The sequence below is a fragment of the Ostrea edulis genome, chromosome 4 (assembly GCF_947568905.1).
Source record: "Ostrea edulis chromosome 4, xbOstEdul1.1, whole genome shotgun sequence".
Taxonomy (NCBI): domain Eukaryota; kingdom Metazoa; phylum Mollusca; class Bivalvia; order Ostreida; family Ostreidae; genus Ostrea; species Ostrea edulis.
The window spans coordinates 51,209,011-51,233,835 of record NC_079167.1 but is presented as its reverse complement, the minus strand read 5'-3'; the positions used below and the strand labels follow the sequence as shown (position 1 = coordinate 51,233,835).

Below are 24,825 nucleotides of genomic sequence, written 5' to 3'. Positions count from 1 at the left end.
ATTGAAACCGAGTCTTTAATTGCATCAACAGAGCAAGTACTGAATAGATCACTGCTAAGTGTTACGTTTAAATATTAAAAGCAAAGACTTATTCAAAGCATGACTTTAATTGATTTTGATGAAATTTTATGGCAAACATAAACCGTTTACTGATGGGTCGGCCTTCACGGAACAGAAAGTTACTTGTTATATTAGAAATATACGAAACAACAAAAGAAAGGTCGATCGGTGAACATCTATACCTTAGTGAATCTCGGTTTAATGAAGATCTTGTATATACATTCAAACTGACTTCAAACTTGGAGAAAGTTGATTACTGACAAGCCTCGGAGACAAATTATGTGAAGAGTTTTGAATGTTGGGGGTCAAATTCCATGTACGTTAAAATTTTCATTGATTTCTTTGTTCTTTGCAAACAGAATGTATAAGACGAAGTAAAAAAAAAATTCAAATTTTTCCATGGAATATCTATCATATTTTCACAAAATTCTATAGAAATTAGAACATTGCTGAATGAAAGCACAACAGTATTGCACATATCATTATATTTATAGTTCCAATGTTTTGCCTTTGACAATCTGTAATGATAGCCATTCCCTGTGAATGGTTGTAGTTGTAAACAATGCTGTATGAATACAGATAAATATAAGTAGTACATTTATTTCAATGGCTGGGATTTCAGACAAAAATGAAATACAAGAAATAAACTTCAGTTTTGAAAAAAAAAACACGAGGGTATGAACAACAACGCTTCACGCCAGCATGCTTCTCATGAGAGAGAGAGAGAGAGAGAGAGAGAGAGAGAGATCCTAAAGGCAACAGCTCATTGGTGGGACTGGAGAGCACATGTCCTGCTAAAACATTTAAAGTGTGTACTGCTAATTTTGCAGTGGATTTCATTAAAATGATTAATTCAATCAAGCTTTTAACTCAAAGGCAGGTTTCAATAGAGATTACAAGAAACATTGCCTAAAGTCTAGATGAAGTAAACTGATTCTTGCGGAAAAGATAGGCTTATTAAGCGAGAGCATTTGAAAAAATATTCAATATTCAGATGGTGAATTTATTGATAAAATTTATTTCAGTGGTTTTATGACATATCTGAGGTGGACTGTGAATTTTAATTTGCCTCAGTACTGAGTAGTTCCACTCAATGATTCAGAAGTAATACCTGTCCAGAATAAAATTGAAAACTATTCTTTTTTTAAATTCATAGATTTGTTTCAGATCAAGAAACACATACCTATATCTCCAACATAGATTTGTCTCTCGTTGTTCTAGTCTGCAGGTCTAGCAACTCGCATCCCAGGTGCCTGAAGTGTGGATAGTATTATACATATATTGAACAGGAATAATTGCCTTCTCATATTCTAGACACTTACAATTTTAAACATAATACATATATGGGAGTGGTTGGAAAGAGAATGATGTCGTATTTGATCAACCTTGATACTGTAGATTCCTAACAATACACGAGTAATTATTATTTACATTTAATTTTCAAAAAATATCTTGATCAGTAAGTCACATGGATTAAAAGTCCTTCAGAGTGTATCACATGCAATTTTACATTCTTCCAAAATGACACCGAGCAGTGATTTGTTCATTTAATTACTGTCCTACACAATTCAGGTGACAAATGACAATAACACTTTAAAAATTGCAGTTGTTTATTAGGTAAGTTATAAAAGAACAGAAACAAATGTGTACAAAAATACATGGTATATTGCTTCTGTCTGAACTTTCAAAGTTTAAAATATATATCTATATACATGTACTTAAAATTGTACTGAACCCTGCACAAAAGATTCCAGCGATGCTGTAGCAGGGAGACACAAGTTTTCACCATGTAAACATGCATAGAATCATCAACAATCACATCGTTTCCTTGTAGTAAATAAACATTTCATAAGCATTTAACACAAAGATAAAGTAAAACAAAAAATGAAACAAAATGAACTTTGGCACTCTATTGCTAGAATATGCTATCAATGCGAGCTGAATTCTTCAATAATAAAGCATTATTTGATGAAACAATATGAAACAAGATTGAGTAACATTTATGACTAGAATCTCTTAATAATCATTTTCATAAACTGACAGGAATACAGACTTCAGGATGTCTGTAAACCAATGACCAATAGCCTCATAGAAGAAATAATCTATAACATTAAAAATTCTAAAATAACCATTATCAATTTCTTCTATGTGGTATCACAAATAATTTACAGAGTTATCACACATTCCTGTCAGAAAAGCATAATTGAGTATAAAATACATACAAATAATAAAACACACTACATACTCAAGACAAGATGTCTGTGTGAAACACTGATGCCCCCATAAGGTAGCAAAGTAATTCTGGTACCAAAAGAAAGGTCTCGTTACAAGGAATACACGTGTGAAATATGATAGTCACAACACAAAGCATTTAAAAATTATGGCAAAAGTAAAGTTTTTCAAATATAGGTCAAATTCCAAGATGAAGGTCATGTAGTCAACAAGAAAGGTCTTATCACAAGGAATACACATGTGAAATATGAAAGCCATAGCAAAAAGCGTTCAAAACTGATGCCCAAGGTTAAAGTTTTTTAAATAAGGTCAAAATCCAAGGTGAAGGTCATAAGGTCACACATTTTGGAACCAAAAGAAAGATTACACATGTGAAATATGAAACCTCTAGCATTAAGTGTTCAAAAGTAAAGGCCAAGGTTGAAGTTTTTGTGGACAAACAGACAGATCAAAAACTATATGCCCTAAAATTTCCAATTACAGAAACATAAAAAAAAAATGTAGAAAGATAGGAAAATAATGATCAGAATATCCTTTAAATCACAGTCTACAAATCCGATACCAGTAGATACACGGAGACCTCTCCTGTTAATGTTTCTTCACCTTTCTTCTTTGTGTGATCCATAAGAATGCTGACACCACAAAAGTACTTGCACAAATTCCTATCACAAACGTGGCTGTTGGAAAATGATCCTGAATCAAAAAGAAATTGAAAATTACTGAAAATAGAGAAAGACAAATTTTCAACATTGCATTAAAGAGGAGGGATTAAAAAATGTCTACCATACATATATCTAACTTTTCCTCCTTTAAGGGTGTAGCATTTCTCAAAACATTCCATACTTTTATTGAAGACATACCTTCCTTAGACACTTGTAACCATGGAAACCTGGATTACAGAGACACTCTGTAATCCTTGGACCAACATCCGAACAGTAACTATTGGAATTAGGACAACTCACTGAAATTTCCAAAATGATTAATTCAATTCAATATTTTGCCTGCTTTGTAATATAAAAATAGATATGTACATAAACAAGAGAACTGTACGCCACAACACTTAAACAAGTCACCTTTTTCATCTATAGATGAGATATGGTAGTTCAAGACTGGGTTTATTAACAGCTTAATTAAGCTTACCAGCAGTTATTTAACCAATGGTTAACTTTTAACCATTAGTTAAATTCTGATGCTCAAAAATTAACCACTGGTTAGACTGCCTAACCAATGGTTAAATAGTGACCAAAGTTTACCAATCTGCAGAGATGGGTTAAGGCATTTCACCAGTAGCTATCAAATTTAATCAGTGGTAAGTCTAACAAGTGGTCAATTTTACCCAATGTTTTGAGCAATCCAGTCCAGAACACTATTACTAGAGATTGTTTTTATGAAAAACAAATGTCTTCCCAGCTCCCCAAATTGGAAGTGCACCAAATGAAACCTCTTTACCTTATGTACTGCGTGGTATGGAGGAGAAAGCACAGGCAGGAACATAGACATTATGAACTCCAATAAGCCATATAGGAGAAGTGTTCACAAACTATTTTACACTCTCCAACCCTCTTAGATCCATTATAACTTTTAGGAAAATAATTGGATCCTCCTGCCCCGACAATATGCACATCTACAAATGGCAATAAAGCATTGCATAAAGTTTCAAGTCTATCTGATAAGCCATATCGGAGGAGAAGCGTTCACAAGATTTTGTGACAGACAGACGAACAGAAAGTACAAAAACAATATGTCTCCCCCTGAAAGAGGGGAGACATAATAACCCCAAAATAAGCCAACACCTACATTGGACAACACTAGTTACTAAGGCTTGCATACACATGTATCATTATGAGAAACTAATTATTTTGGCATTGGTACATGTATACATTTGTTAAATTTTTTTTAAAGTCTTTCAATACATGCATTTACTTTCCTGTGCCATACTCTGGCCCATGGGATCATAATTCATAAAAATCTTCCCTATACTACCAAAAGATGCTTGAATATCATTTTTTCAAAATGGTCATGTTACTGATATGAAAATACATCAAAGTTGCTGAGTACTAGATCTTTATTGCCCCACCCTCAGTCTACACTACATGAAGCTGCAAGTTATCATTTAGCTAAATTGTTGCCTTGAAAATTTTTAGCATTGTACATGTATTTTAAAGAAACTTTTCAAACCATTTGACTAAATATTTGTGAAGATGGTAAACATGACCATGGTAAAGGCACTACCACACAGTTTGAGGTTTATTGATTAGTGTGTAGTAAAACTCTAACCCTTAATGTGGCCTCACCCTGCTCCCCAGGGGTTATGGGTTGAATAAACTAGGATCTAGTATCTACACTACACAAGGATGCTTGAATATGAATTGGCATTCATTTGTATTTTCTCCATGTGGTTCTTGAACATTTTAAAAGATTTATCTTGCAACTTCCTAAATAACACTTTTAAAACCCATTTTGACTTCACCATGACTCAGGGAACTTTTGGTTTGAATCTACACCATACAAGCCTGAAATAACTTTCAGGTAAGATTTAGCTTTTCTGGTCAAGTAGTTTTGAGAAGATTGATTAAACTCCCCTTACACAGGGGTGCGGTCCTTAATTTGTACAATCTTGACTCCTCTTCACCAAAGGATACTTTATGCAATGTTTACTTAAATTCTGCTCAGCAGTTCTGAAGAAAAAGTTGATATGGCCATTGAAAAAGTTCCTCATATCTCAGAGATGCACAACAAAACAAGAAGAAGTTGAAAATGTAAAATTGTTGACGGATGACATATGTCATACAATGCACGCTGACGGACGAAGACCAATGGCAATAGGTCACCTGAGTGACTCAGGTGACCTAAAAAGTTAAAAGATGCCAACAGTGACAATGAAAACAGACAAAATTAATCACAAAAGCTCATTTGAGCTAAGCTGAATACGATAATCATTACCATTGAAAACTTTACAAGTGCTCTGTTCCTCCAAACATACAGTTACATTTGGGTGAATTTCCTCTGAGTTCCACAAGGATGGTCCACCAGGACAGGACAAATTTGGTGGAAGAGTCCTGAAAATTTAATTTCTGTTCATTTAGCAGTGTTTTCAGTCAACCAATATACATCATGGAATGCATGAAACTGTAAGACACATTTTTCAGCAATATGAGTTAAGATTTCAGTGGTGTATTTGCTGGTTGTAATGCATTTATATATCATATTTCAACAAAGGAATCAATAGCTACTCATGTCCGAGAAGTATATGCACTCCATGAAATATATGCCTGATGCACAGGGGCTAAGCCCGTTTGGGCCCAAACTCTGTGATACCATAAATCTATTTATGGTATCATAGAGTTTGAGCTCAAACGGGCTTAGCCCCTGTGGCCTGATGTGATGTATCAAATGAAAATAAATGACAATTTGGATGTGGGCATTTTAGATGGGGGGGGGGGGGGGGGGGGGGGGGGGGGGGGGCACTTGCCCCCTAAAAATTTCAATGTAATTTTCATCCTGCATATCTGCAACATTTATACTGTGTACATGTATCTCTATGGATTTTTGGCTTACATGGGATGAAAATTTGCAATTGATTCTGCTAACTATCCCTATTAATATTTTCAAGGAATCATTCCCTACCCAGGAACATATTTATTTAGAGACACATGTTCTAAGTTAGATATATAAGCTCTCCAAGTTAGATATATAACTAAAACTGATAAAGCTTTAATTATTTAGAACTATATTGCAATGCAAAGATAAGATAAAATATACAAGCCTTAGATATACATGTACTGAATAGAATATTGCAACATTTCAAACATGATATACATTCATTATACAGTAAAACTCGAATATAGCGAACACGGATATAGCGAAATTATGGCTATAGCGAAGTGAAAACGATTTCCCTGGCAAACTCTTTATATATCCTATATAAAAATCTGCGTCTATAACGAACACGGATATAGCGAATTTACGGATATAACGAAGTAAATTCCTATTCCCCTTGAATTAAAAATGAACGTAAAAATCACCTTTTATAATGAATTTCTGTTTTTCATTTCAAACTCGTGATTTTTAAAAATCGCTTTTCATTGCCACAAAGGATCCACACTTATTATGAAATTTCTGTTTGTATTTTTTCAAAAAAGGTTGTTAACGCAAAACAATACTTACACATACGTTTAGCAAATATATTGTCGGTATTGTTTACTATTCTCGTTAATCAAATTTGAAGTTTGATTGCATTTATTTTATCGTACACTCCTTTATTTGTGTAAAGCAACAAGTAAATGACAACTGCAATAGACTTTTTGTACATGTATGTATTGCGCATAGTTTTGTTGACATTTTTCTCTCGACATGTTCTTGCGTGACTTAATAATCAATCAAGATAAATTATCATATATAAATTAATGTGTATATTTTTTGTATAAAAATATTTCTTCTCGAAAATATATAGGCTTAATTTCTCTTAGAGACAATACAAACGCAAGTATATCGATTGCCGCTTTCTTGTACAACTGATATACATGTAGAACATTTGATACATGTAGAACAAATCAGATTTATAATAAATTCGTTACATTTGAATTATGAATTCGCGATAAACGTATAGCGAATTACGCTTATAGCAAATTTTTATAGAGTGTCCGCAGAAATTCGCTATATCAGAGTTTTACTGTATATTAACAAAAATAATTTTCAAAAATAGAAAACACACTGTAAGTACATATATCTTATGTTTATTGCCATCGAAGATGTTTTAATATTTCATTACTAAAATCTGATTATTGTAAGAGGCAAACACATTTTTTTTACGAGAAAATTTTTCTTAAAAGTAGCACATGCTCTACGTCAGAAACAGAGTTTTTATCCCAAAAATCTAACTAAATTTCCTATACATTCCTAGTACGAAAAAATAAAGAAAACCAAATTGTGGTGACATCCTAACCTCTGGGGACTACCCCCAGAGGTTTGGATAAACTTGAGTCTACAATACATGAGGATACACAGTTTGGTTGAAAATTGCCCAGTAGTTCCTAAGAAGTGAAAAGTTTATAGACAACAGATTGTTCTCCCAAAGAAAACCTCAGGTAAACTTTTTAAAAAATGCAGCATACTTACAAATTTTTCAAGTCATTAACACCAGTAAAGTCATCTACATCGATTTCACCAATGTTGTTCTTGTGCAAGTACCTTAAAATCAAATTTTAGATAAAATTATGTCAATTTCTTTTAAACGCGTATGCACTTTATTAATAGTTAAGGTCAAATAGATACTCACAATATGTGCAGATGCTCCATGGAGTGGAAAAGTCCGGATATGTTAGTCAAACTACAGTCTATTAAATCAATTCTGTAGGGAAAAAACAAATAAACCATCTCAATATTTCAATAACAAACAAAATGTTTGAGAAGTCATAGAATGCAATGCTTAACAGTTCTAGTTTTTCAACAGTACTGTAACTATCATTTTATATAACAATCATATCAGAAAATCAATCAATAGTACTTGACCAATCTTAGAATCTGTGAAAGCAGATGTCAACAAAGATTAATTAATTTTGTATGCAAAAGTAGAAAGTGGCAAGACTCATGAGGCAAGTGCTCATTCATGGTTTCCATGGTGCTGAGCAAGTGAGAGCCACTGATTTTCCCCCTGGACAAGGCATGGTCACCACTAGAGGTGTAATATGGCAGTATATCAATTGCAAGTTTGTATGATATGCATATTTGTTAGTATATTGTTATGTATGATATCATGATACAGTTGTAAGTCATATTTTTCATTAATCTGGGATAATTCTAAATGTGGCATAAATGTATAAACATTTTAACCCATATTATTCTAATAATTTTCAATTGTGATTTTTATACAGTTGATTAACTACATGACAGTAGGTCTTCTGATATTTATGATACATATATATATATTGCATGTTTGAATCATGATATGTATTCTATTGTGAGGTAGCCTGAAGTACTCAAGCCTAGTTACCATTCAAGCTCAAAGTAACAACAAACCAAAGTCCATTTTCAATTGGATGGACTGAGATAATGAGTATTAAGTCTCAAAAGTTATTTATGACATCTTGAGCTCCTTGTATTGATAAATTTGACAATTTCTTTAAAAAGATGACATCATCATAACCAAATGGATATTTGACAGTCAGGACCAACTTTGGCATACAAACAGTTCTCAAAAAATGTCTGACAATAAACAAAACTGTATTCTAAGTTTAAAAGTCTGATGTGTCAAATTCATAGAGTTCATGTATTCCAAAATTTACAAGTCTTTTGTTTTGACTTAAATTATATCTATCTATTGAAGTTAAGGTTGTTGTAATTAATTGCTTGGGGCTGTTAAAACTGTGATAGGTTTAATGGAATTCTAGGTTCTGACAGTCCAAAGGTGTAGCAAATTAAACAACTTTTCAACAACTCTTGAGACTCTTTTTTAATGATTTCATAGAATGTAATAAATACACGCATTTTGCATTCTATCATAGGATAGACAAATAATCCAATTCATACCCAGTTACTGATGCTGATGATACTGAATCCTTATCTCTCACACAACAACGACCACTGACAGATGAATTCAAACTTAGGCAATCTAGTGTGGATTGATTTTTACAAGATTTCATTTGACAAACTGCTGAAATCTGAAAGAGTAAAAGTACAGTAATAAAAATGTTGTGCATGTGAAAGGAACAACATCATGTTACAACCTCATGTCAATATCTAGATCATAGCAAATATGCAAAGGGCCTGAAATAAAAATTGTGATGTTTCCGCTAACCCAACTGACCCTTATTCATACCCCCTATTACCCTACTTGTAATTTGTTTTTAATGATTGCTCAAGAGATTATTGAATGAACATTGAATATGAGTTTACTAGGGATGTCAACGAGTACTCGACTAACGTTCGGTCACATCGATCATCAACGAAATTTTTCATTGTTGAGTACTCATTAAAAATAGCTTTTTTCCATAAATGCTTCAGTGTTTTGGGGACTAAAAATCAAGTGAGGGTAAAGTCAAACTGATTTTGATTTGTACATTGTAAATACATTTAAAAGACCTTATAAGTATATCTTTTCATGCCTAAGGCCTACATTTTGATTGTAGCTTGTACAACATTTCATTATCAAAATAAAAATTACAATTTATCTACTTTTCTGTCAAAAGTCAGTGATTCAGTTGGAACTAGGCATCAGCTGATAGAATTAATTATGGGTCTAGTGTATAATGCACCCTTGTGTGTGAATGCACACCCTCAGGGTTGGATTAATTTCCTTGAAAAAAAAATTCATAGTGCAACACCCCACTCCCCCAATTTTCTCAGAAAAAAGCTAATGTAATGAAATAAAAATTCATAAACATAAATAATAAATTAAAATGAATTTCTGTCTTATATTGCATGTTGATGAACTTTTCATGCTAGAGTGTACCATGAATATAAATAAGCCCAAGTCTGTATGTCATAATTTTGCATCACATTGTTCTAGCTATGTGCTATTAATATGATGTCTTTAAATTTCTAAACGCACTCTGTCAGTCCATTTTTTTTTTAACGAGTACTCGACTAAAGCCTCCGAGTATTATACTAGGCTATCTGAGTAAAATTGACATCCCTAGAATTTACACTAATGTATTTATTTCAAAGGTAATTATAATTAAATTAATAATGAAATATCAGTCCCTCAAATTCAATATGCTAATACAGTATTTCTTACCTACCTACTTTAATTTGGTCTTGCATGTTTGCAGTGACACAACAATTATCATTTTTGGCCAAATGTGATTGCTTATGGGGTGTCACAACTGTATTACACATATATCAGTACATTACATCTTCTAAGCCTGAGTAAATGAAAATTTGGACTTAACCTACTGATACACTTGCCAAGTTTGTCACAAACTGCAAGGTACCACATGTACTAAATGAAGAACTATAAAGTACTATGGGTTTATTTTGTATATGGTGGTTATGACTTTTTGTCTCATATCCATCATCCTGGTGATATCTGGAACTAGAATTATATAGGTTTTATGGGGTTTTGTTGCAAGATAAAGACAATACACAATCGCCTATTCTTCATTTGTGAGTGCAAGTTGCTGAATCAGCTGATGAAAATGAAAGTATTTAAGGTTAAAATGTTGACATAAAGTTTGCCACGATAATCAATACATACCATTGAGTTAGCACCAACTGCAGAAAGGAAAACTAATAGAATGAATGAATATTTTATCCACATATTGGTAAAGTAGTATAACTTCTATAAGTATTACTATATTTTCAAACGACTAGTTTCCTTTTTTCCTTTCCGGAACACGATAACTCGACCATAAAAGCATTCGTACTGTGTCCATCCGTACTGTGTCCATCGTTCAACCGATAGACTATCATTTTAAAGTTATTGAAACGGGTATATAGTATGCATAGCGTCTGAGAATTTGTATATTATGTAATTATGTAGTAGATCTAGTAAATGTATCTCTGCCATCAATTATCACTTACCGTGCCTTATTCAAAAAGTTATGACATCTTACAAATATGGAGCGCCAAATTAACATAAACTCAAATAATTGAAGATATCTTCAATTATTTGAAGATATCATCAATTCATTTGATGCGCGCAACAATTTAATTAAAGATCTCTTCAAATAATTAATGATATCTTCAATTCAACATATCCACAATTGAATTAATGATATCTTTAATTGAATTGTTGCTCTCTTTAAAATAATTGATGCGCGCATTAATTCCTTATACAAAGGCATTGTAAATGATTTAAAGATATCTTCAATTGAATTAAAGAGATCATCAAATCATTTATACCGAGTTCTAAATTTAATTATTGCGAGCAATATTTCTACTAAATTGATGCCCTCATCAATTGAATTGAAGAGCGCAATAATTGAATTAATGCCAGTCTGATTAAAATCATACCTCTCACTTCGCTCGATATACGGATAGTCGCTGCGTGGGATCCGTATATCGAGCGAAGTGAGAGGTTTGATTTTAATCAGACTGAATTAATGCGCGCATCAAATCTATTTTGCTCTCATTAATTCAATTAATGCGCGCATCAATATGAATTGAAAAGAGCAATAATTGAATTAATGCGCGCATTATTGCTCTCATTAATTGAATTGATGCTCGCATTAATTCAATTGATGAGAGCAATAATTGAACTGAAGCGCGCATTAATTTATTTGATGAGAGCAATAATTGATTTAATGCGCGCATTGATTCAATTAAAGAGAGCAATAATTGAATTGGTGATATCTTCAAATAATTGAAGATATCTTTGTCATCTGATTATTTGAGTTTATGTTAATTTGGCGCTCCATATACAAAAGCATTGTAAATGATTAAAGATATCTTCAATTGAATTAAAGAGATCATCAAATTATTTATACCGAGCTCTAAATCAATTATTGCTATTTTAGTTAAATTGATATATAAAATAGTTTTAATTTAACTAAAATAATTTTATTTAGTAAAATAATTTCCACGTTAAAACTTTGTGCGCGGTTGGACGTATGTGAGTTGAATTCATTACATTTGTAGATTATCACATTTACCACTTTCATGATAGATAAACTGCTTTGTCATCTTTATCTGCGTTTGGAGTCAACCTGAACTCGGGAAAATTCTTTATACAACATTATTTAACCCTTGACAATGGCGCCCACGTTGGGACCATTTGTCAAGGGTTAAATAATGTTGTATAAAGAATTTTCCCGAGTTCAGGTTGACTCCAAACGTAGATAAAGATAACAAAGCTGTTTATTTATCATGAACGTGATGAAAGTGGTAAACGTGGTATTCATGCAAGACAGCTTTGGAAATCCAGAAGATTTCTGAAGTAATGATAGCTAATGAACAAATGCTATAAAGCTATTTATGTTCAGGTCCGTCTCTTGAGGTGTCGGGATTTTTAATGAGAAAAACAGGTGCGTGATGTTAAAGTTAGCGCTAGACATGCGCACTCACTCGCAGAACTAGAAAAACAAGTCTAACACACCCTTACTCCCCCGGGCATTCCAATGATAGTAACCACTATCAAAGGGAATTAACTCTCACACAATGAATGAATGAAAGAACAAATAAATGAACGCAAGTCAATTTGTCAATGAAACAAATTAAACATCAATTATGATAATGAATAAATTACATCCCGTGACATATGCAATACTAAATTGCACACATACAGTTTGATGTCACGGGTACATATCAAATATATATACTCGTATTTACAAATGTGTAGGAACTGTTAGTATTTAGTTCATTATCATTATATATCTTATATTGTGTAACATGATTGTATGCCCACATGCTTGGTGAATCAATAAATAAATTGAACTGATGTTGTTTAAGATTAAAAATGAAATGATGAAATGTTATTTCAATTTCTAGGAGCAGTATTCGACAGATTACATGTAACGTATTTAAAACATATTTCTAGCCTTTACGTCGCGCACAGCATTGGGGCCGATATTATAACCTCTAGAAAGCTTCAAAATAACCATGATAACGCTATTCCTAAAAAAACGTTAACAATTCAGCGTCAGATACATCTACGTCTAAATTTTAAATAATGTCAGCTGGAACTTTCATGTAAACTTAAACTTTTCTGATCCAGTGGTCCTTGAGAAGGGAGACTTTTCCTATATATTCTCATGCAAAACTTTGACCCTCTACTGCTGTCCACCGGGACCCTACCCCCGGGGGTCATTATTTGAACCTACTCTATGTCAGGAAGTGTTCATGTAAATTAAATTTTTTTTTTGACTTAGTAGTTCTTGAGATTTTAAAAGATTTTCTGTATACAACTGCATGTAAAACCTCGGCGCCCTATTGTGGTCTTTACGGTATCAGAACCTGTACCCAGGAGAACCCGTACCCAGAAATTCGGGTACGAGTTCTCCCGGAGAAGTCGTACGGTACGACTTCTCCAGGAGAACTCGTACCCAGGTACGAGTTCTCCAAGAGAAGTCGTACCCATCAATATCTGGGTACGAGTTCTCCTGGAGAAAAACGTTGTCATTTTAAGAAATAGAAATGTGGGTACGAGTTCTCCTAGAGTAAAACTTGTCAATTGTATAAAAATCTGGGTACGAGTTCTCCCAGAGAAAAACTTTGTCATTTCTGTTATAAAAATCTGGGTATGGGTTCTCCCGGAGAAAAAAAAACTTTGTCATTTTATCTGATAAATCTGGGTACGAGTTCTCCTGGAGAAAAACTTTGTCATTTCTATCATAAAAATCTGGGAACGAGTTTTTTTTAATGAAAATCTAGTTACGGAGAGAAAAAAATTAAGCACTTTATTAAATGGATTCTCCTGGAGAAAAACTATGTCTTTTTTGTCATAGAAATTCTGGTAAGAGTTCTCCTGGAGAAAAAGTTTGTCATTATATAGTAATCAAAATTTTGATACGAGTTTATCTCATTAAGAATTGTACCATTTTAGGTATTGGAATCTGGGTACAATTTCTCCTTGAAAAAATCGAGGATTTCATACATTATACATAATTTACTATGATGATCCCTTTCAATTGAATAAAAAAAGTAAATACAATTATCATACTTGTTTTGTTTTTTTTCATTTGAATTGCTGTTTGGCTTGAGACGATAATTAGTATAATTATTGCAATTAAACACCAATTTTAAACCTGCGATATTGTATTTTATAGCGTACCTCTATTCTCCGGCACATGGAGGAAAACTCGTACCCAGATTTATATGAAAAAATGACGAAGTTTTTCACCAGGAGAACTTGTACCCGGATTTTTATGACAGAAATGACAAAGTTTTTTTCTGCAGGAGAACTCGTACCCAGATTTATCCGATAAAAGGACAAAGTTTTTTCTCCGAGAGAACTCGTACCCATATTTTTATAATACAATTGACAAGTTTTTTCTTTAGGAGAATTTCTATTTGAAAAAATGACAAAGTTTTTCTCCAGGAGAACTCGTACCCAGATATTGTTGGGTACGACTTCTCTTGGAGAACTCGTACCCGAGTACGAGTTCTCCTGGAGAAGTCGTACCCGGACTCGTACCCAAATTTCTGGGTACGAGTTCTCAACCTACCCCCAGGGGCCATGGTTTGAACAAACTTGAATCTACTCTATACCAAGAAGCTTTTATATTTTGAACTTTTCGGGCCCAGTGGTAGAGAAGATATTTAAATGATCCCACCCTAGTTTTGCCTTTTCTTGATTATCTCCCCTTTCAAGGGGGAATGGACCTTCATTCGAAAAAAAACTTGAATCCCCTTTACACAAGGATGATTTGTACTAAGTTTGATTGAAATTGGCCAAAAGTTATAGAGAAGATGAAAATGTGAAAAATTTATGGACAAACATGCAGAAGGATGACAAAGCTTTCGGCTCAGGAGTGTTAAAACCCACACTACATGTATATGGGGGGTGGGTTGATTTACTGAAAACTAGAGGAATTACCTACCAAAAACAATAATGTTAGTTAAAATGTTGTTTGTTCCAGAAACTAAACCAAATATTCATTATAATTGTCAGTTTCATGGTTTCACCAGTTGAAGCAATGTTAGATGATGGTCGTTATTCATTATAATTGTCAGTTTCATGGTTTCACCAGTTGAAGCAATGTTAGATGATGGTCGTTATTCATTATAATTGTCAGTTTCATGGTTTCACCAGTTGAAGCAATGTTAGATGATGGTCGTTATTCATTATAATTGTCAGTTTCATGGTTTCACCAGTTGAAGCAATGTTAGATGATGGTCGTTATTCATTATAATTGTCAGTTTCATGGTTTCACCAGTTGAAGCAATGTTAGATGATGGTCGTTATTCATTATAATTGTCAGTTTCATGGTTTCACCAGTTGAAGCAATATTAGATGATGGTTGTTTTGTTGTGAATCAGGCCCATCCATGGTTTAGGAATGGTAATAATTGTTGAGTGTGACCGGACACTTTCTCCACATTCGTACAACACTGAACATGCTCAGTAGGTACAGTACTGTTTTCTATACAAGTGGATACTAAACAGTATCTAGTAGGGTTTGTAAACTATACATCAATAATTGCACTCCACAAGGTGTTGGCATTTGTAATATATCTTTTTTGAAAAAATTGGGGAAAGCAATCATATTGTGACTAGTATATATACCTTTTTTGGGGCAAAATCACCTTCCAATTTCTATGGCGAGTTGTTCTGGACCCAGTTGTACGGAAGTCAATTAACTTTAACAGACAGTTAACTTGTCATCAACTCTTACATTTATATCACATTAAAGTAGACATTAACTGTCACTTAAATGTAACTTATTTTTGTGCAACTGGGTCCAGATTTATTTCTTGCACTTTTCTTTTATTCCCACGAATTAATGCACACTTTAATAACTTATCCAGGGATAATCATTTTGAAAATTCTCACGGTCAACATTTTGTATGAAGTGAATTTGAATTTCAACAAGCCTACTCACCTTTTCATCAAGTATTTCTACAATAAATGCATCACCATGGGTCCATGGGAGAAGGTAAGACAAGTCAATATTTCGTTATATGCCACCAACTTCAATTTATTTAACCAGAAGGGATTTCATTACAAATGAAGACAATATCAAATACAAATTTTTAAAAATATACATGCATTTGACATGCAATATGAATTGTATACCCGCCTCTTGCCAAATGAAACCCCATAGTTGGTATTATTTGTTAATTGTTCCCAGTAATTCATAGAAAAGTTCAATATTATCTTGTCTAATTAATTGTTTGCTGTTTATCAAAAGAGGCACATCACTTTGTATGCAGTTTTTAGAAATAAGATAAAACAGTAATAAGATACAATGTATATATAAAAAAATTAAATGATGTGTGATTGACACAGCCTTGTGAACAAGAGTTCAAACTTTTACAATGAACAACTTGCACACAATGTATATGCTCATTGGAACACTGTAGATGCTGTAGAGTTTGCCAAGTGTAACTGTTACACAGAAAATGGTTAATGGCAGCTTTGTTATATAAATTGTTAACAAGTAAAATAAATATTAACAAGGAACTTTTAAAAATAGATCCTGGAAAGAAATGGATCACAAAGATAGCAATTTATACCTCAGGTAGTCAAACTTAATAATATATATACAGGTGTATTTCTCTTTCATTCATCACACAACATCATTCACACTGTATAACGTTATAGAAATTAAAACACATTTCCTTAGGTGGTGTATTTTTAGTGTTTAACTAATTATGAGAGATGAGAGAACTTGTTTACTACATACACTGGATTACTATCTTCAGTCAGGTGTTTGCAAAATGTTGTGACACAAAGAAAACTTAATAAACGACATATAAAATCATAATGTACATTCAATTTCAACACACGAATTGCTGCAGAAGTGTGGCTCTCTGGGATAAAATTGGACAAACAAGGTCTATCCTAATTTTGTACCCCTGAGAGCTACGGTTCTACAGCTATCACACACACACAAAACAGTATAAAACATTAAAAAAAGCTGATAGAAAAAGATCAAGTGCTACTCCTCTCTATTTACAGATGCTACCTAACTTGAATAATTAATTTATAGAAAATAACTCCCAATATAGTTCTTTCATGACGGGGATATCATATTCATATATACTGGTATCAATTACAGTCAAACCTGTTCTTATTTAAAGACCATTTATATTCAAAGGCCACTCGACTTCAGAGGCCACTTTGAGGCCCATCTAACATTTTTTAATATGTGTTTAACTGCTTCCAGTACTGACCTAACATGGGCAGTAACCACTGTTTAGGGGCCGATGTCACTGGTGCTGCTTCCAGTACTAACCTAACATGGACATTAACCACTGTTTAGGGACCGATATTACTGGATTCCCTGTACATACATGTAGCTGCCACTTGCTATCTTTGTGTTAATTACGGCTGAAGAAAAGTATTCAATGTTGACAATTTCACATGATGTCATCCAATTTTTATACATGTATTCATAGCAGAACACAAATATTTGCATGACTGTACATAGCCAACTACACATATTTCTTAATAAAAACTATATAACCTAATATGAACTCCAAATTACATTCTGAAAGATGATAAATCATTCGGTTTTGAGGTGATGAAAAAATTACATTCTGAAAGATGATAAATCATTCGGTTTTGAGGTGATGAAAAACGACACTAAATCATACTTGTCTTCATACATTTCAGATACAGGGTAAAACATTTACATAGAGGCTCATTCCTCACAAGTTGACCTCTTAGGTTTGACTGTACAGTAAAACATACTTACAGTGAAGTGCTGACGACTAGCAATAAACATAATCTGTTATATCCAATAAGAGTATGTTTCAAAACAAAATGAAAATCACTGTAAGTGTAAATTTATCATAAGCATGTTCACTGTAACCGTGTTTTACTGTATTCACATTATGTAGCTCCTGTGCTCTATCAGTATCACAGTAAATAATTTTTCATTTCCTCTCAGAGACCAACAACATTCTTAATATACCACTATCTCCTTTTTGTCCCCCCAAATCCTGAAGCCGTGCGAGTGCCAGTGCTGGTTGAAGCACCTCCCATACTACTAAACCCTGAACCGAATCCAGACCCAGAACCGAATCCAGACCCAGAACTGAACCAGCCTGGGGAGGTCCTCCGGGTGTTCCAGCCCCAGCCTGTGTTGTAAGGGGAGGCATAACCTGGGGCATAGTAATCATTTCTGTTGTTTCCAAACATGTAACCAAGGATTCCACCTGTCAAAGCCCCAGACCAAAATCCTCCACCAGTGCCTGCCCCACCTTGGTAAGCATTTCCTGTGGTTCCACATCCTATGTGAAAGTAAAAATAAAACATGTGAAACTGTTTAATAATAATAGAAAAAGAAAAGATAAGAAAAACGAAAATGTTTGACTTGAACACCTTTCATACATTTCGACAATGTTTTATACTTTGTTGCTTTAATATTTCATTATTGGTTTGACACTCCATACTTTTGAAGTAGACAATAGATTACATTCACTTTTAGATTAATAGAAGGGATTAAATGATATTGAATGCTTAAAGTGAACTATTGGAAATGTACTTTGGAGAGCACAACACTGCAAAATGTTAATACAATGACAAATGAAAAATGTGCAAACTAAGTAGTGTTCACCTTTGATAAAGTATTTCAGTAATTAGGGATCAACATTATATCAACAGTGATTTAGTATACACTGCTGTTCTTCATGTTCTTACAACAACACAATATATCCTCAGTAAAATAACCCTGCAGTATCATGAATCCCACTTGAGATATTACATTCCAATACGCAAGTTCCGAGTTACACAAAAATTATTTCCCTTTGTTGAACTCTTTCGCATTTTATGATGTATGGTGGGTACACAATGTATACATTATATCGTAGACTGGCATTGTACATTACGATTACGTACGATTAATGTAATAAAAGCATAACTTTTTTTTTATATCAATCACTGGTATGTATATTCTGGCCATATCAAGCATAATCTGTTTGAATAAGATCATCAAATTGGCTATTGAATCATTATTCGTTTCCTCTTCTACATGAGTGACGCTTTTATCAAAGAAAGATGGCAATTAACAGTATTTGTTTGAGCCATTTTGTTATCCAATACTCATTAACTCACTAAAGTTGCCTTTCCCCTGAGATAGGATGGTCTCAGAAACTCTGGATATCATCTTTTAAGAAATAATACAACGATAGTAATTAGCAAATGTACCCACTGTCATCATATTTTACGTCATAATTTACGGAAGAGTTCGACAAAGGGAAATAACTCTTGGGGAACTCGGAACTTCCGTATTGGGTGATCAGACCCAGCCAACCTGTTGAAGAGAACTTTAGCATTGGATCCCAAACATAAGTACCATATCAGTGAAAACTGATGATGTTTTCTGTACCTGGTTGCATGTATTCATCTCTGAAGCCTGGAGGCGGGGGCTGGTAACCACTTCCCGTTGGTCTGTAGCCATTGTTACCAGCATAACCAGTTCCTGCTGATATGCATGTCTTATAGATAACATAAATGATCACAGCTGCCACTCCAAGCGTCAGCAGATCACTGAAAATTGATCCTATTTTTCGTCCAATTCTGGAAAAATAAATATTTAGTGTCATGTTTATAGATTAACAAGAGGCCCAAAAGCCTTATTGGTCACCTGAGTATTTGTTAAAAGTATCACAAAATTAATATCCCTCACTTTTGATATAGCAGGGAAGAATACATACCCAGAAGTCTGACTGTTACGATAGGGGGTGCTGTATGTCTGACCACCGTAGTAGTCATGTCCACCACTGTGCTGCTGTTGGTATCCCTCTTTTGTCAGATCTATTGTGTACTCAAGCTGGAAAATCCAAAGATAAATAGAGTTTGAAAAAGCAACAGAAGTTCATCTCTTTGGGGAAAAAATTGAGACATAATCTGACAGTTTTGCAACTTGCACAGTTCACATTTTGACATGTTTTGCGCAATCTCAAGTGTTTTAAATTGCTTTAATGCAATATCTGCACCATTGACAGCATTATTTCACGACTGCGTTAAATTATTTCACACTTATAATTCCGCATGAAGTAGAGGACTGGTTTCTTTGACAGTTATGTACTGTGAATCCAGGTAAAAAGGGAAGAAATTACTTATAATCCAGAGACCATTTTCAGAGTCCAACTTGCTTAACTTTTGACCTTGAAGTTGATAAGGTCATGCTAATCACATCGCAAGTCTTTATGTGAAACATGGTGAATCCAGGTGAAAATGTTAATCACTTGAGGCCCTGCAAATGTTTTCTTCAATCTGTGTCCATTTTGCTTGATATCTGATCTTGAAATCAAGAGGGATCATCCTTGTTCCATTGCAAGTGTGCGTGACTGATGACCTTGAAACCAATAAGTAAGCATTCTCATTCCATGGCAAGTCTGTGTGTGAAATATATGGTGACTCCAGGTGAAGAGGAAATCACTAAGGGCCCAGAAACCATTTTCCTATACTTGTGTTAAAAAGCTTGACTTTTTTTAAGCCCAAAATCATCCTCATCCCATGCTGAGTCTGCATGTGAAGTATGGTGATTCAAGGTGGGAAAGGAAATCATTTACCACCAAGACGACCTCATTCCAGTATAACCCCCTCCCCCTCCCTCACTTTGTTGCTGGGTGGGGGTTAAAACAAAACTTGAAACCAAGGCAGAATGGGCATGGATGAACTTGTATATTCAAAGTTTGTTTTTCAAAATAAACCAATTCATTACTTACTCCACAAGATCCTTTCAGAACATATGGGTCTTCGGGATAACTATATCCTTCACAGGTCACCTCTACTGAACCAAAACGATAAGCATTGTCCATGTCTGTTTTACACTCCCACTGTCAAAACATTAACAATATTTATTAAAATATATTAATACATATGATAAGATACATGTATGAGATGGAACACTAATAATGGGCAATATATCTATCAATATTAGTAATCAATAATCTGTTTGTCATACACAATTTCTAAGGTGTCCGATAGTTATTTCCCTTTGTATACCCTCTAATAAGCAGGGGAAACAAAAAGATATTTGTGTACACACACAGTAGGTACAGTTGTTTATCATGATATTCATATGTTGTATAAAGGAACATCATCGGCTACTGTACAAGCACCTGAACTGTGATGAAACACAAATTCAGTAAATTTATGAACTGAGAAGCATTTTCATTGAATAATAATGCATTACTTCCTTGTCCTTCTTGTTAACAGTATCAAATGTGTCAAAGTGGTAATAAGTCATGACTGCATATTTGAGTTCAAAAACTTGATTTAAACAATTTCTTCTTTTTATGGTCATTTTCATGTACATGTATACTACTGGCTAATGGTAACAAAGAATTTTTTCATAACTAACATCGCCATCTACCGGTAGCCAAGTTTGTATTATATGTACTCATCCAGCCAATCAAAGGAATACTACACATTCCTTCATTACAGATGAGCTAATATTTTGCAAATTGCATATTGGAAGTAGGCAACCAATTAATTATGAAATGCATAAATGTTTTTCAAAGATTTTTTTCCTTCAGCATCAAACATTATCCTCTATATTCTAGGATACAATATCTAAAGTATAAGCAGTTATCATTCATCCATGTGAGATTAATAAAAAATTTTTTTATATTTACATGAGTATATCATCGTATATTTTGCATTTCCCAGGCTTAATTTGGTATAACTTTTTTTTCATTTCTCATGTTGTAACAGTACAACTGTGCATGCTGTAGCCATTGTGTAAAAAAACATATACACTGTAAGACCAACATAGTCCTGTTTTTGTAGTAATTTTGATTTATGGGGCATCTTTCAATTAAAGAGTATGGTAATCTAAACACTTTTTAAAAACAGTAAATCAATCATTTATCAAAAATAATAATCAATCAAAAATTTAATATTTCCAACTGATGCTCTACACTTTAAATTTCCGTGTTATGGATTGTTACATATTTCAGTTTTCACAATTGGTAAATATAACTTGTGTACCTGCACATCATTGCCATCCGTCCCTCTGTTATAACACTGAACAACCTGAGGTTTGAATGCATTACATCCTGCAGTTCCTCCAATACAGTTCAACTGTCAAATAAAGAGGAAGTTATTTATTATAATTTCAGGGGAAAAAAGTAAATGTTCTCTGTGTAAGACAATACACAATAATTTTCTTTCTATCATAAACCAGATTTAATCTAGTGTAATTTTGGATACAATGAAAATGTCAAATAACATGTTTTGGAAAGAGTCAGCAATAGCATACGAGGAAATTTACATGTAATCACTTTGTTAATTTCTATATATAGTACCTGTGGAACAGCCGAGGATCGTCTGCCTTTGGTCATCATGTTATTCTTCAGTGTAAGAGTTTGAATGTCTGTGAGCCGAATTTTGTCACTGTTGCTACCAAATGCTCCTGTTAAAATGTTAAAGAAATTTTAGTATGTTGACCATTAAAACTTATACGGATTTCAAAGATCAAACAATCACTGTCAAAATTAATTAATACCAAGTGAAGCTCGAATGGGCCGGTGATCCACATGGGCGCTAACATTTTTTGATTAGTTACTTCAACAGTTATTCATGTTTTAATTTTGATTGCCAAAAATGCAAGACTCTGACGGAATTTGTAATTCACTCAATTTGTTAAAAATGAATGGTATAATTATCATTGTAATAGTCTTATTTAAAGCAAATCATTAAATAGAAAAACAGTAATACAACTAAATACATGAACGAGTTCATGAGTTTCTTTAAATAAAAATATGTACGACATATTTATTGTTGATTTCCAAAAGGCATTTGACAGTGTTGACAGGGATACCATCTGGAAACTTGTGTATCATTACGGATTCCCAGGTAAATTTGTCTCCATCATCCAGCAACTTTACGAAGATGTCACTGTATGCCAGGTCGTACGTGATGGGAAGCTGACGGAGCCTTTCTCTGTAGGAACTGGTGTCCGTCAAAGCTGCTTGCTCTCCCTGACAATTTTATTGATAGTAATCGATTGGGTAATGCGGCCGTCCACAGTAGACCAGAATCCAGTGGACCTTCACCAAACTGGTGTTTCTCTGCCCTTTCACTCCACAAGACCACAACAAAATCAGAATTTTTAACACCAATGTAAAATCTGTCCTTCTTTACAGCTCTGAAACTTGGCAAAAAACCAAACCAAACACCCACAAGCTCCAGACATTCATTAACAGATGTCTCCGATGCCTCATCAACATCAGATGGCTGGATGTTATTTCACATGCAGAAGTCTGGAATAAGACCAAGCAAGTTCTGATAGACCTGGAAATTAGAAAACGGAAGTGGAGATGGATTGGTCACACTCTTCGAAAGTACCCGTCAAAAGTCACCAGACAAGCCCTTGAATGGAACCCGTAGGGCAAAAAGAAAGTAGGAAGACCCAGGCAGACCTGGTGCATAAGCGTCGACAAAGAAGTGAAGGCTGCTGGAATGACATGGACTAAGCTAAGGAGGATCACCCAGAACTGTGTACGTTGGAAGAGTGTGGTTGCAGCCTTATGTTCCCCAGGGAGCCCAGAGGATTAAGTCAAGTAAGCCAAATTGGACTATCAGTATCCCATTCACTTGGGACACACCAATGCCCATTGCTTCGCTCGGTCTAAAGGCCACACTGTATAAATACATATTAGAATTAAGTTCTATTTAGCTTAAATATATGAACCAAACTCATAATTACCTAAAGCAACAGCGATAAATGTCTGAAGAAAGAATAAACACAAAGCTTCAGTCCTCATTGTGGATGGTGCTGTACTTCTTTTATAGGCGTCTGCGACAAAATTAAAAACACCCAATTTAAACTAAAATTAATTGTAATCTAGTAAGAACGCTTCTTATATATGTAACTTGACTAAGACCTTATCATCATGATGAAATAATACTACGCAGAATTATAATATTACCAGACAATTTCTGTTTGATACGTGTACTTCCGGTTGCAAAGAGTCACGACAATTCGATCTTGTTTGATTCAATATAAACATCCATTTTACTATTCGAAAAATAAGATATCTCTTTAAATTAAAGATATATTTCTAATCTTTAAGATATATCTCTATAAAATGAAAAATAACTCTTATTCTTAAGAAATATCTCTTTCACTTAGAGATTTCTCTTTCCCTTAGATATATCTCTTTTACTTCTAGAGATATCTCTTACACTTAGAGAGATATCTCTTTCACTTGGAGATATATATCTTATACTTTAAGATATAAATCTCTTTCAATCAGAGATATATCTCTTTCACTTTGAGAGATAATGCTTTTACTTTTAAAAGAGATAGTTTCTTTTACTCTAAGATATATCTCTTTTACTTCAGTGAGAGAGATCTCCTTCACGTAAAGAGATATCTCTCTAAGAATTCCTAGAGATATCCCTCTCAAAGTATAAGTGATATATCTCTTTATCGTTGAAAAAGAGATATCTCTCAAAGAGATAGAAATATCTCTTTTGAATTTTTTTTTATTAGGTAGTTTGAATAATTAAGGAGTTCTCCTTAAACCGGAAGCTCACCAAAGCAAATCTTACCATGATGGCTCTCGGGCGAAGATTTTGCGTTTACCGCATGTGAAGTGTATACGGGTAACAAAAACAAACAAAAAACAAACAAAAAAAAAAAGAACAAAAAAAAAGAACAAAAAAAAAAGAACAAAAAACAAAACAAAAACCCAACCAAAAAAAACCAACAAAAAAACAAAAGACAAATATGTGATCTAAACTGGATTATCATTTGCAGTTAAACCAAATTATGTTTCCCCAACCACCTCTTCAACCTTTCCCGCTATTTTTACACAAAAAGTATTTTGATTGGTAAAAATTAGGGTTACATCATATTGATGGCGATGCAACAAGGATCGAGAAGTCATTATGATGTAAAACTTTGATCCCCTATTGCATTGTGGCCCCATCCTACCCCCGAAGTCATGATTTTAACAAACTTAAATCTGCACT

At 33.8% G+C, this 24,825-nt stretch overlaps 2 protein-coding genes across 3 annotated transcripts; both read right to left on the bottom strand.

Annotated features, from left to right (window-relative positions):
• Positions 1 to 1,652: 1,652 nt before the first annotated feature.
• LOC125671475 (all-trans retinoic acid-induced differentiation factor-like) lies at positions 1,653 to 10,647 on the bottom strand. The gene is made up of 7 exons (XM_048907235.2): positions 10,487 to 10,647; positions 8,821 to 8,951; positions 7,571 to 7,642; positions 7,411 to 7,482; positions 5,236 to 5,351; positions 3,153 to 3,253; positions 1,653 to 2,985 (listed from the first exon to the last, which is right to left on the bottom strand). Exons 1-7 carry the CDS (start codon positions 10,547 to 10,549, stop codon positions 2,881 to 2,883), a joined length of 660 nt encoding a protein of 219 aa, XP_048763192.2. The 5' UTR covers positions 10,550 to 10,647; the 3' UTR covers positions 1,653 to 2,880.
• Positions 10,648 to 15,839: 5,192 nt separating this feature from the next.
• On the bottom strand, positions 15,840 to 23,837 carry LOC125671472 (store-operated calcium entry-associated regulatory factor-like). Of its 2 annotated transcripts, XM_048907231.2 has the most exons (8): positions 23,778 to 23,837; positions 23,555 to 23,644; positions 22,152 to 22,258; positions 21,835 to 21,927; positions 20,568 to 20,678; positions 19,551 to 19,666; positions 19,223 to 19,413; positions 15,840 to 18,125 (listed from the first exon to the last, which is right to left on the bottom strand). In XM_048907231.2, the coding sequence occupies exons 2-8, from the start codon at positions 23,610 to 23,612 to the stop codon at positions 17,809 to 17,811; spliced, it is 993 nt and encodes a 330-aa protein (XP_048763188.2). In that variant the 5' UTR covers positions 23,613 to 23,644; positions 23,778 to 23,837; the 3' UTR covers positions 15,840 to 17,808. The 2 variants fall into 2 exon arrangements, with proteins under 2 accessions (XP_048763188.2, XP_048763189.2); XM_048907232.2 differs by having other exon boundaries at positions 23,555 to 23,822.
• Positions 23,838 to 24,825: the final 988 nt, after the last annotated feature.

What these genes read in the sequence shown, in the direction of transcription:
- LOC125671475 (XM_048907235.2), bottom strand. Translation starts at nt 10,549, where the DNA reads ATGTGGATAAAATATTCATTCATTCTATTAGTTTTCCTTTCTGCAGTT. An exon ending in ATGGAGCATCTGCACATATT is followed by an intron (nt 7,483 to 7,570) that starts GTGAGTATCTAT and finishes TTTGATTTTAAG; the next exon opens with GTACTTGCACAAGAACAACA. An exon ending in CACTTGTAAAGTTTTCAATG is followed by an intron (nt 3,254 to 5,235) that starts GTAATGATTATC and finishes TGGAAATTTCAG; the next exon opens with TGAGTTGTCCTAATTCCAAT.
- LOC125671472 (XM_048907231.2), bottom strand. Translation starts at nt 23,612, where the DNA reads ATGAGGACTGAAGCTTTGTGTTTATTCTTTCTTCAGACATTTATCGCT. An exon ending in GATCCTCGGCTGTTCCACAG is followed by an intron (nt 21,928 to 22,151) that starts GTACTATATATA and finishes TTTATTTGACAG; the next exon opens with TTGAACTGTATTGGAGGAAC. An exon ending in AGATGAATACATGCAACCAG is followed by an intron (nt 18,126 to 19,222) that starts GTACAGAAAACA and finishes ACTTTCACATAG; the next exon opens with GATGTGGAACCACAGGAAAT.